At 24.6% G+C, this 13,999-nt stretch overlaps 2 protein-coding genes across 2 annotated transcripts; both read left to right on the forward strand.

The window, feature by feature from the left end:
- Positions 1–9,802: 9,802 nt before the first annotated feature.
- GO595_003424 (nuclear protein localization 4) lies at positions 9,803–11,047 on the forward strand (the record flags this gene model as incomplete). Its single annotated transcript, XM_067916443.1, has 1 exon — positions 9,803–11,047. One exon carries the CDS (start codon positions 9,803–9,805, stop codon positions 11,045–11,047), a length of 1,245 nt encoding a protein of 414 aa, XP_067777225.1.
- A 169-nt stretch (positions 11,048–11,216) lies between these two features.
- On the forward strand, positions 11,217–11,777 carry GO595_003425 (ras-related protein RABF2b; the record flags this gene model as incomplete). Its single annotated transcript, XM_067916444.1, has 1 exon — positions 11,217–11,777. One exon carries the CDS (start codon positions 11,217–11,219, stop codon positions 11,775–11,777), a length of 561 nt encoding a protein of 186 aa, XP_067777226.1.
- Between the last annotated feature and the right edge of the window lie 2,222 nt (positions 11,778–13,999).

Here is a 13,999-nt window from a genome sequence, read left to right on the forward strand (position 1 = left end):
ATATAAATTTAAATCGTTATTCAATTTATTTATATGAATTTCCAGTATCACTATCAATTCCTTCTTGTTCAAGAAGTATTTTAACTATTTCTGTATGTCCATTTTCAGATGCTCTAATAAGTGCTGTCTGAAATAATTTAAATTATTTTTAAATATTATTTTGAAATATCAAATTATTAAAATAAATATTAAATAAAACAAATAGATATCTTTAGCATTAATATCAATTCCTTCTTGTTCAAGAAGTATTTTAACTATTTCTGTATGACCTTTTAAAGATGCGTACATAAGTGCTGTTCTAAATAATTTTAATAATTTCCAAATATTATATTGAAATATAAAATTATTAAAATAAATATTATCTTTAGCATTAATATCAATTCCTTCTTGTTCAAGAAGTATTTTAACTATTTCTGTATGACCATTCCAAGATGCTTTAATAAGTGCTGTTTCAAATAATTTAAATTATTTCCAAATATTATATTGAAATATAAAATTATTAAAATAAATATTATCTTTAGCATTAATATCAATTCCTTCTTGTTCAAGAAGTATTTTAACTATTTCTGTATGACCATTTAAAGATGCAAACATAAGTGCTGTTCTGAATAATTTAAATAATTTCCAAATATTATATTGAAATATAAAATTATTAAAATAAATATTATCTTTAGCATTAATATCAATCCCTTCTTGTTCAAGAAGTAATATAACTATTTCTGTATAATCATACCAAGATGCTACAATAAGTGGTGTTCTAAATAATTTAAATTATTTCCAAATATTATTTTGAAATATCAAATTATTAAAATAAATATCATCAATAACATTAATATCAATTCCTTTTTGTTCAAGAAGTAATTTAACGATATCTGTATAACCTTTTAAAGATGCTACAATAAGTGCTGTTTCAAATAATTTAAATTATTTCTAAATATTATTTTGAAATGCCAAATTATTAAAATAAATTTTATCTATAACACTAATATCAATTCCTTTTTGTTCAAGAAGTATTTTAACTATTTCTGTATAACCTTTTTCAGATGCCCATATAAGTGCTGTTCTAAATAATTTAAATTATTTCCATATATTATTTTGAAATTCTATATTATTAAAATAAATATAAAATTAAACGAATAAATTTTATCTATAACATTAATATCAATTCCTTCTTGTTCAAGAAGTATTTTAACTATTTCTGTATGACCATTCCAAGATGCTTCAATAAGTGCTGTTTCAAATAATTTAAATTATTTCCAAATATTATTTTGAAATATCAAATTATTAAAATAAATATTATCTTTAGCATTAACATCAATTCCTTTTTGTTCAAGAAGTATTTTAACTATTTCTGTATAACCTTTTTGTGATGCGTACATAAGTGCTGTTCTAAATAATTTTAATAATTTCCAAATATTATTTTGAAATTCTATATTATCAAAATAAATATCATCAATAACATTAATATCAATTCCTTCTTGTTCAAGAAGTATTTTAACTATTTCTGTATAACCTTTTTGTGATGCGTACATAAGTGCTGTTCTAAATAATTTTAATAATTTCCAAATATTATATTGAAATATAAAATTATTAAAATAAATATTATCTTTAGCATTAATATCAATTCCTTCTTGTTCAAGAAGTAATTTAACTATTTCTGTATAACCATTTTGTGATGCCAACATAAGTGCTGTATTAAATATTTTAAATTATTTCCAAATATTATTTTGAAATATCAAATTATTTAAATTTATTTTATCTTTAGCATTAATATTAATATTAATTCCTTCTTTTTCTATAATGGTTTTGATAAGTTCAACATTTCCAGATTCCATTGAAAATACTAAAATATTTTTTGGGATTTGGTTGAATTTAAGAAAATATTCGGTAAGAAATAAATTTCCTGTTAATACAGCTTCATTAATAATATTGTCATTAATTTTCATGTCATTTTCTTGTAAATATGATAAAAGTTCATAATTATGATATACAATACATTTTTTCCCTAATTCTTCTAAATTCTTAATTTCTTTTAATTTATTCTCATAAAAATATTTAAAGATATCATTTCGATGAAACATAATTGCTGTTTCATATGCATATTCAAATGATGAATGATTTTGTTCACATAAATGAATGATTTCTTCATTTCCACCTACAATCGCATATTTACCTGTATTATTTACGTTTGCATTATTCATAAGTAAATATTTAAAACATTTAATAGATCCAAAGAATGCTGCATAATCAATTAATGAAACATTCTTTTGATTAATAAATGAACATCTTTCATAAAGTGATGGTTTAATTGTTTGATTATAATCAAAATTTTGTTTGTGATGATATTTCTTGAAGTTTTTCCATTTCATCTTTTCGAATGATTTTCGCAATTTCATTCGGATTATGTCCTTCTTTAACATATTTCTTATGAAGTTTCCAATCATTTTTTGAAAGTTCTTCATAATTTACAATAAAATCATGTTCCCTTAAACATGTTAATTGATATTTAGACATATAATGTGCAAAATAAGCACTATGACTATATTTGACAATGTTTGGTTCAAGAAAATTATGTTCAATCATAGCTTCAAGAAGATAAGATGATTCATTTGAATTTTTATTATTAAGAAATCGCCCAAATATATCAAATATATTAGATTTGATTTTATTACTCTCTTCAAATGTTCTTATTTCTTTTATAATATTCAAAAATAATTCAACATTAATATTTTTAATTACAAAGGAATAATATGTCATTTGAATAATCATTAAATCATAAGATAAAGGATGAATTTTATCAAATTTCCTGATTATGAAACTTAAAGATTGAGAGAAATTTTCTTCATTCAAAATAAAAATTGCTTGGTTTATTAATAGAAGTGTTTCCCAGTCGCAATGTTCCTTTGATTTCATGTGGAAAAATGAACCAGTTCAATTCTTCACAAGGGCAAGTAAACGGCATCCATTCAAAAAATAAACAATCAAAAAGTTTTACTTCATTGTTTGATGAGAACATGGGTCAAAAAAAATGGCCTTGAAAATCTATTTATAAATTTAAAATAATACTTTATAATATGATATTTATCAATCAAAAATTCATATCTAAGGATTTTCCGCATAACGTTTTGAGGTATTTATATTTGAAAAATTGTTGAAAACACCTTACTTTGTTGCCTTTTGAGGTAAATTTCATCGTCAAAATCTGAACCCGTTATTTCATTTATGAGTAATTTTTCGCCTCCGTGTACAAGAGGATTCCAAAACAGGAATTCACCAGTCTGTAATTCAATTGAGGCCAATCTAAAAGCAAAGATTTCGACTCTGCAAAGAAAAAATGAGCAATTGAAAAAAGTTATAAAGATGAACTTCAGCAAAAATCAACTTCAAATAACAAAAGTAGACAATAATAATGTAATTAAATCGTCGGAAAATTATCCTATTATGAACCAACATGTTTTGTCATTGTCTTCGAAAAGATATGACAAATCAATTAGAAGCGACTACATATTAATGTCAATGATCGGCAAATCAATGTGGGATTTGTCGAAAAAATGAGATTTCCAAGTTACAAAACAGTTAGAAGATGGATAGAAGAAGAATTTTCTCGTATAGGTTTATCTATGAATCTATTTAATGGTTCTTTATATAGTATTCAAAAGTTATCCGAATATTTTATTAACAATGATTTTAAGAATGTCAAAATCGTTCTAGCAGTAGATGCTGCTGGGATAAAACCAAATGTAGTGATTCATAAAAATGGAAAAATTGATGGTTTACTAGATGAAGTGGAAATTGAGCCAGATGAAATAACAGAATAAAAAAAATCACTTGAAGCCTTCAATGCTTTCATTGAAGCAAACAAAACCGATATTATTCATTATTATTATTCAGTTTGGTCATTATGGCATAATTTAAAATTCACAATTTTTTTTACATATTTAAAAATATATAAAAAGCTGTCAGCCAAATAAACGGTCGTTTCAGATCAGAAAATCAATTTTTTCTCATTCCCCACTGAACTAAATTTAAAGAAATATAAATAAGTATACACATCCTATTCAATAAAATTCTCTTAATCAAATTTTGTTATCTTATTTTTTTATGAGCAATCTCCAAAATTTCAAAATGCTTATTTGGGCTTTAGAATTATATACAGAAGTTCAAACCCAATAAATATATTTAATTAATAATAATCGATATTAATTTATATAATTTTTTATAGTTTTAATTTTGTTTTTAATTTGTACATAATTTTCAATATCTATAGACAAGAGCAAAAATTCAAAGATCTGTCTTTGCAATTTTTTATAATTAATTTGTTATATAAACAAGATATACACTAACGGTTTTTGATCGTCATGCATTGAAAAAGTGAAGTTTTACTTGAGTACTCAATAATACTTCTTAAAAAAGATTCAATACTTTATACCGAAATTGAATAATTTCTAATATTTTCTGTTCATAACAGACTGAAAATAATAAGGTGTACTCAATAGATTTCCATTAAACTTTAAGAGTAAATAATGCTATGAATAGTAAAGAATTTTTTGTTGTCATGTATTTTTCATCATTTTTTTCACAAAAATTATCATCAAATTATATGAAAATCATACAATGAAATATGATATAAAATATTCTATTTATCAAATTTTGATTCATATAATAATAATAATATTGATCAAATTTCATGTGTTAATGATAATGTATGAAGACAAACTGAATTTAGGAAATTTTTATTTCAATATTTAAATATTACCTCTTTTATCCTTGTGAATCTTTTAATTTTATTATGTCGTCACATTTATGATGTTGAATTTTGTCTGCAAATAATCGAATAATTTCTGCATTTTTCTTTTCTGATGATATCATAAGCGCTGTTTTATATGTTTATAAGTAATTCCAAATGTTTATATGAAATTTCATATTTATTAAAAATATTTTAAATAAAACAAAAAAATATTTTTAGCATTAATATCAATATTCTCTTGTTCAAGAAGTAATTTAACTATTTCTGTATAACCTTCATCAGATGCTCTAATAAGTGCTGTTTGAAATAATTTAAATAATTTCCAAATATTATTTTCAAATATAAAATTATTAATATAAATTTTAAATCAAACAAATAAATATCTTTAGCATTAATATCAATTCCTTTTTGTTCAAGAAGTAATTTAACTATTTCTGTATGACCACATAAAAATGCTAAAATAAGTGCCGTAAAAAATAATTTAAATAAATTCCAAATATTATTTTGAAATATAAAATTATTAAAATAAATATCAAATAAAACAAATAAATATTTTTAGCATTAATATCAATATTCTCTTGTTCGAGAAGTAATTTAACTATTTCTGTATGAACATCTCTAGATGCTCTAATAAGTGCTGTTTGAAATAATTTAAATAATTTTCAAATATTTTTTAAGAAATATAAAATTATTAAAATAATTATTAAATAAAACAAATAAATATCTTTAGCATTAATATCAATATTCTCTTGTTCGAGAAGTAATTTAACTATTTCTGTATGAACATCTCTAGATGCTCTAATAAGTGCTGTTTGAAATAATTTAAATAATTTTCAAATATTTTTTAAGAAATATAAAATTATTAAAATAAATATCAAATAAAACAAATAAATATTTTTAGCATTAATATCAATATTCTCTTGTTCGAGAAGTAATTTAACTATTTCTGTATGAACATCTCTAGATGCTCTAATAAGTGCTGTTTGAAATAATTTAAATAATTTTCAAATATTTTTTAAGAAATATAAAATTATTAAAATAAATATCAAATAAAACAAATAAATATTTTTAGCATTAATATCAATATTCTCTTGTTCGAGAAGTAATTTAACTATTTCTGTATGAACATCTCTAGATGCTCTAATAAGTGCTGTTTGAAATAATTTAAATAATTTTCAAATATTTTTTAAGAAATATAAAATTATTAAAATAATTATTAAATAAAACAAATAAATATCTTTAGCATTAATATCAATTCCTTTTTGTTTAAGAAGTAATTTAACTATTTCTGTATGACCATCTCTAGATGCTTTAATAAGTGCTGTTTCAAATAATTTAAATAATTTCCAAATATTATTTTGAAATATCAAATTATTAATATAAATTTCATTTTTAGCATTAATATCAATTCCTTCTTTTTCAAGAAGTAATTTAACTATTTCTATATGGCCTTTTTTAGATGCTAACATAATTGCTGTATCATATAATTTAATTAATTTCCAAATATTATTTTGAAATATCAAATTATTAATATAAATTTCATTTTTAGCATTAATATCAATTCCTTCTTTTTCAAGAAGTAATTTAACTATTTCTGTATAACCATTTTTTGAAGCATTTGTTAGTGCTAAAAATATTTAAAAAAAAATTTAAAAATTTTTATGAAACAATGAAATATTTTAATAAAAATCCAATAAAATAAACAAATAATCTTGCTAAAATCAATGTATCTATTGTTAATTAAATAGTTATAAAGTTCCACATTTCCAGAAAAACCCGAAATTTTCAAAAAATCAATAGGAATATGATTACTTTCGAGAAAATATTGAGTAATATATAAATTCCCTGTTATGATTGAAGCAATGAGAGTATTTTCATTTATTTTCATTCCTTCTTTAAGTAAAAATGATAAAAGTTCATAATTATCATGTAAAACACATTTTGCTCCTAATTCTTCTAAATTCTTAATTTCTTTTAACTTATTATCATAAAAATATTTAAAGATATCATTTCGATGAAACTCTATTGCTGCTTCATATGCATCTTTAAATGTTGTGATTTTGTTCACATAAATGAATTATTTCTTCATTTCCACCTGCAACTGCATATTTACCTGTTTTATCTAATTTTGCTCCATTCATAAGTAAATATTTAAAACATTTAATTGAAGAAAAAAATGCTGCATAATCAATTAATGTAACATTTTTATGATTAATAAATGAATATCTTTCATAAAGTGATTTTGCAATTGTTTGATTAAAATCAAAATTTGTTTCTGATGATATTTCTTGAAGTTTTTCTATTTCATCATTCCGAATTATTTTCGCAATTTCATTCTGATTTATTCCTTCTTTAACATATTTCTGATGAAGTTCCCAATTATTCGCTTTAAGTTTTTCAAGGTTTTTGGAGAAATATTCAGAAAATTGATAACGATGGTTTAAAACGAAATGTGCTTTAAAATGTGAAAAAAATAAATTTTTCATATTTTTAGTAATCGATGAGTTAATTAAACCTTTTTCTATCAACTTTCCGATAAGATAATTAGATTCTTGTGAGTTATTTTTCCGAAGGAATTGAGAAAAAATGTCAATTATTGAAACTTGATTTTTATTTACATCTCGTTCAATTAAATTCAAAAACTCAATAATTATATCTATATTTTTCAGTCTTGTTACAAACAAAGTGTAAATGAAACGGCAGATGATCAAGTTGAATGAATACGTTCGTGAATTATCATAAAATTCGCATAATGAAGAAACAGATGTATCAAGATTGTTTGTATTTATGTTATAAATTATTTCTGTAAGTGCAATTAAGTCTGGAAAGGAATTTATCTTTGATGAACTCATTCCAATACTATTAAATAACACTTGAAAAAATTTTAATGGACATGTGATATGAATTTTTATATAAGATTGTAATAAATAAAAACATAGAATGAACTTCATGATGAAATCCATTCACATATTTAATTTTATTTGGAATACTTAAATTTGAATTAGGTTAATAGGTAATATATGCCCGAATGTGCATTCACATATCGAAAATAACTTATATACGACAATTACATGAATATGCCATCAATATATTTGAATTTTTTTGAGTTTATTAATTTTTTCGATAGGTTTGAGAAGAATTTAATGTCAAGATTTTATATAATTAAATAAAATAAATGATATTTCATCATTGCCCAAATAATTTCTGAATTTTCAATTTATTAATAGATCAAGATATTATTCTTAGTTTTTTATTAATCATAGATGCAACTATGTATTTATATATTATATATCCATAATATCAAGATCGTATGATAATCGCCATATACGATTATAATCCGATTTTAAGTTATTGATATCATTCTACATGTTCAAGCGTTTCGAAGTCAAATTTGAATGAGTGGACGTATAAAAATCACTCAATCAGCTCGTATCGTTCTCAAAACCGTGGTATTGAATCATATTCGGAAAAATAGAGAAATTAACAACATTACATAGAATGTCAAATAAATCGAAAAATGTAATATATTTGAAATTTGAAAGCACATAAGTAATATGAGATAAAAGGAATCGATAAATGCATCTCAAGTCAGTATTTTGAAGATAATGTGCAAATTACATTTGTATAGATATTCATTTAATAAAATTGAACATTTTGCTAAAATACAAAAATTTAAAAAAAAAAAATCATCAAATGAATTCAATGATCAATAATCGTTTTTTCAGAAAAAAATGTATCGTTTGTACTAAGATATTTCAAGAATGTGTACTTACACAGAAACTATTCTATTGATCATAAATTATTAATCAAATTAGATAAGTACATCATTAAGGTATTACGGAAACTATCACATCATTTATTTCTCCAATAAATTCATAAATAAAATAATTTCAAAAAAATTAAGATTTCATATAATCATTTGGAATTTATAACAAATCACGATTCTATGATAAAATATCAATATTTTTATTTTTCAACAAACCAAGAATCATTTAATTTGGCTGTTGACAAATTACAATGATGTTTATAAATATCTTTTCGAGGAAAGGGTAAAATTTCGATAATATTTACCATCATTCAAATTCGCTTCTATCGTCACTTATCGTTGCTTTTATCGTTCGATGTAAACCATGTAAAAGTCGATTTTTATCACTTTTTGGAATGAAAGAATAAATTTATCTCGTGCTAATCATGATATTATTCTCAGATTTATATTAATCATAGATGCGACTATGTATACATATTATATATTTATGATATCAAGATCGTAGGATGATCGCTATATACGATGGGTGAAAATCGCAAGTCGAGTTTAATATATAGTATTAATTTATAGGATAATTCGAGAACTATGTACAAAGAAGAAAAAGAATAACTTTTTGAATTCATTTTGCGGTTACAAATCCATCAAGATTCGTTCCCCCACGATTGAACTATACTCACAAAAAAGAATCACAAAATTAAACAGAAAATAAAAATGTTTTTACCATTTTTCCAACAATACTTTTATATACTGGTTTAGTTGTGGTTAATTGTACGTCCAGTCTTTGCTTAGATGACCGTTTGTGTATTGTATCTTACACAAATTTAAATGAAAAGTGACTAGATTCAAAGGAAATTTTAAAAAAATTATCCCATCCTCATAAAAATTTGTCTACTGTTATCATATGTTAAAATCTGAAATGTATTAAATACATCACAAATAATTTTAAAATTAAAAATAAATCTATAAGAGGGAAAGTTGGTTGCTAGTGTCTTTATTATACTCATGTTTTATATAAAACGATGTCAACCATTCAAAAATTAAACAATCAAAAAGCCTTTTTTATTGTTTGATGAGTGATAAATTCGAAAAAAATGTCAACCTCACATAGAAGACTTCTATGATAGAGTTATAAAAATAAAAAAAATCAAGAAACTCATCAAATAAAATGCGTTATGAATCTTCTATGCGTAGAATGACCGTTAATTTACGTTGTTCAGTTTGGTCATTATGGCATAATTCAAAATTCACAATTTTTTTGACATATTATATTTAGCCGGTATCATTTTTCCATGCGAATTTCGGTCCAATGGGCTCGTGGTTGTCAGCACATTAATAACATCAATCTATCAGATAAAGTTACTACTTTAATCCAAGGGATTGCTACCCAACTTAGACTTAATCCAAAAAACATCACATTATATTATGATCAACAATGCAAAAAGCGTATTCCTCAAGAAGGGAATGTCATGAATGCAAGATTACAAGATAAGCAAATTATTTTTCTTGATTACAAAGGAGCTCTTCCAGAAAGGCCAGTTGCTAAAATGACAACAGAAATTGATGCCTCTAAAAAGTATTTAGCTGAAGGTGAGGAGCCAACAAACGAAATGAAACGAATTGCTAAAGACTTTGGATCACGAGCTGTTAGTGTCAGTTTTATTGAACATAAAAATAATCTTAAGCCAAATATTGATTTCCAAGAAGAATCCAGCTGCTATGCTTTCAGAGTTTCTAGCGAGTGCATCAAAAGGTTCCAAACTATTGCGCTTCAAGAAAATTTCTCAACCCATAGAGTTATATTTTTATTTGGAAGAATTAATGAAATTACTGGAAAGGTTACAGCACATTGCTCTTGTGAGCCGCCACAAGTTAACAAGCCCGACAGATTTGAAGTTGATGCCACATTTGATATTGATTCAGTTTGCCAAATTGCCAGCTACTTTGGAATGAAATGTGTTGGCATGGCCATATCCCACAAGCCAGACGCGAAGTTTCCTATGCTTGAATACATGATTAAGCAGGCAGCACTTTATCAAAATAAATTTGGCGAATATTTCACTACTCTCATTGTCACACCCATTGGTCAGAATGACATTTCTGTTGAAGCCTTTCAAGTTAGTGATGCTGCTATGAAGCTTGACAAAGGTGATTATTTTGCAAATTCTGATAATCAGCATGTCGTTGTTTTTAAGGAGGAATTAACTGTTTGTGGATTCAAACGTAAGGAAGCTGACGTCAACCTTTTGCTATGTGCTGTCAGAGTCCGTCAAACACATTCTAAATTCCCATCACATGAATTCCCATCACCACAACAAGAGCCAACTATTCTCGACCTTAAGCGTTATTTTGTTGATCATGAGTATTGTCCGAACTGGTATGCGTTATTTGACTTCAATTTACTTGTCTTCCTTAAATTGAATGACATTTTAACATTGAAGAATATTCAGATAGTGGTAAATCATATTTTGGCAAAGACCGAAATACCAAATGCTATAATGGACGTCATTAATAATGTGATTTCCGTTGTCGACTGATGAATAAATCCTAAAAATGTTTTTTCGGTGTAATGAAATTTGAAAGGTTTACATAAATAAACACCGTTAATTGAAATTCAAAAAGTTTTTTAACACATCGAAAATTGAAAATATTTTAATCGAAAACCTCTTAAAACCGTCGAATCAAGAACAACTTTTTATTCACACAATGACTTTTATTCAGGGAAAAGTTACTTTGGTTGGTGACGCAGGGGTTGGCAAGACAAGCTTAATCCATAGGTATTTAAATGACTCGAATATGATAACTCCAACTCTAGGTGTTATGACATATAAAGCAACAGTAAAAGTTGAAGGAAAAGAAATTCCTCTGGAAATATGGGATACTGCCGGTCAAGAAAACTACCGTTGTCTTATCCCAATGTATGTTCGTGGATCTCAAGTAGTCATTATTCTTTTTGATCTTTCAAATGCAGAAAGTTTTAAAAGTGTTGATGGATGGCTTGAATACGTAAATAGCAATGGTACAGTCGATGACATATTTCTAGTTGGAAACAAATGTGACATCGAAAGGAAAGTTACAGGAATTGAAGCTCTAACATATGCAGAAACGCATAACCTCAAATACATTGAGGCATCTGCTAGCACAGGACAAAATGTTGATATGATATTTTCAGAAGTAGCAAATGATGTCGGGAATTTACGAGTTTTAAAGACAACACCAATTCCAAATCCCCTTACTCAGAACACAGAACGTTCGTCATGCTGTTAAATATTTTTGTTACTGTAAAGCAAAAAACATTGTTTATTATCCTTAATCACATTTTCAATGTATATCTTTTTGTTGAATTACTCTTTAGTTAATTTAATTTATTTATTAGATTAATAAATGTATTTATAGATTATTGGCAATAAATGAGTATATATTGAAGTAAAAAAACAAACCCGAAAATTAAAATGTTTTTATCGTGAAAGAAATCATCATGCAGGTATAGTCTAAATTTTAAAAGGTGTTATATCATTAAAACAATACTTTTGGACTGTTTCCATTTGGAACTTTTCTGTGTAAATTGAATAGTTTATTAATGTAATCCGCCTCAATGATAAATGGAATTAAGGAAGTGAATGCAAATTATTATGTTAGTAAGGATCTTAAAAATTCCATGAGCATCATCTAAACAGTCAAATTATATAAAAAACAAATCCATTTATATATAAATTTTATTATAACATAATAAATATTTCAACCAAAAACATTTTGTATTTCATCTTCTGTCAAATACTGCATTAAGAATGCAATTGCGTCATCTTCGAACAAACAAATATCATTTATTGAAGCTGAAGGCGAAATGCCGTAAAAGATCAAAAACTTTTTTAATTCCTTACATTTATTTAGCATATCAATTCTTTCTCTTACTGAATTACATCTCAAGAACTGCAAAATTTCGTTTATATAATTATCCCAAATCAAATCTTTTTTATATTTTTTTATTATATTTTTCTGATTTTTCAATACAAATTTTCCGATTTTTATATTTTCATTAAACTTTAACATTAATCTCAAATTTTTCACATTCATTTTCACATAATTTTCATTATTATTTCTTTTTTTCACCCAAATAATTGGTCTAATTCCTTCATTTTTATATGGAAAAGGGCTCAAATTTATAACGAAATATTTGGAATCATTAACTTCAACAGAATTTATATCAATTAAAGGAGGTAAAACGTGCGGAGTATTGACAAAGAATTCATTTTCATCATTTAAGATGATTCTCAAAGGCAATTTAACACATTTATTATCCGAAACATTTCTAATCTCAATTACTCTTGGAATCACAGTTAATACAATTAAATGTCTCAAAGATTGAAGATAAAAAGAGTTATCATTAAAAGATCGTGTAATTCTAGGGTATAATGCAATGATTAAACAAGCGATATTAAAGTTATTATCATTATTAATAGTATATTTACCTTTCCCTAAATTCAAAATACCGATAGACATACCTAATAATGTATGAAACCCATAAATACATTGAGTTAAATTCGTAGATATTTGACGGCGTCGAATGTAACGGATTAAACGTAATAACTCTAAATGACATGTTCCTGCGATTATTAATGAACATGAAATTACACATAATGATAAACATTTTTCGCGATGAATGATCGAACATGACGAAAAATCAAATGGCGATTTTTCTAATAGACTTAAACATTTGATTATTATTAATATCCGTTCGTAAGCTTTAATGTTCATTGTACCTGCGAATTTAATACCTATAGCTAATGAGAATCCAGTAATCATAGATGTTAATGCCTCTACATTTAAATCATTTGGTATATTAAAATTTAATATATTTAATGAATCAGAATCTATTAATAATGAACTCATGGTACGTAATAATATTATATCAGTGTTCATATTATTAATATATTGTGAATCATTTGGTAATTTTAATATGTTTTGAATATATTCATTATTAGTATTTAAATAACTTAATGTTAATAATAATATTATCGATGGTATAAATGAATAAAAGTCTATACTTCCAAATGATACTGTTTTATCATTAGAAAAATTAAAGGATTTGTTCTCAAATAATATTCCGCATATTTTTTCTCGGTTCTCTTTAAGGACATTCGAATTATCTCCTTCGCCTAAACTGACTAAACCTATAGCTATTCCAATCGATAATGTTAATAATGGACTTTCAAATGTTAAATTGGATTCAAGCATTCGTATTAATCCTTCCGTAATATTTCGTTGACAAGTTGATTGATATAAAAATCCAATTCCGATAACTGATGATGATTTAATGATTTGATTAAATTGATTTTCTTCAGTTAGAAATCGATTTTGTAATTCTGGTACATATAATGTTAATATATTTGATATCGACATATCTTTAGTACTACGATATGTTATACCTAAACTGATTAATATCGATGATAAATTTAATGGTTTTAAATCATTAATAGTGATTAATTGAT

The sequence above is a fragment of the Histomonas meleagridis genome (assembly GCF_020186115.1).
Source record: "Histomonas meleagridis strain 2922-C6/04-10x chromosome Unknown contig_20, whole genome shotgun sequence".
Lineage (NCBI taxonomy): Eukaryota > Parabasalia > Tritrichomonadida > Dientamoebidae > Histomonas > Histomonas meleagridis.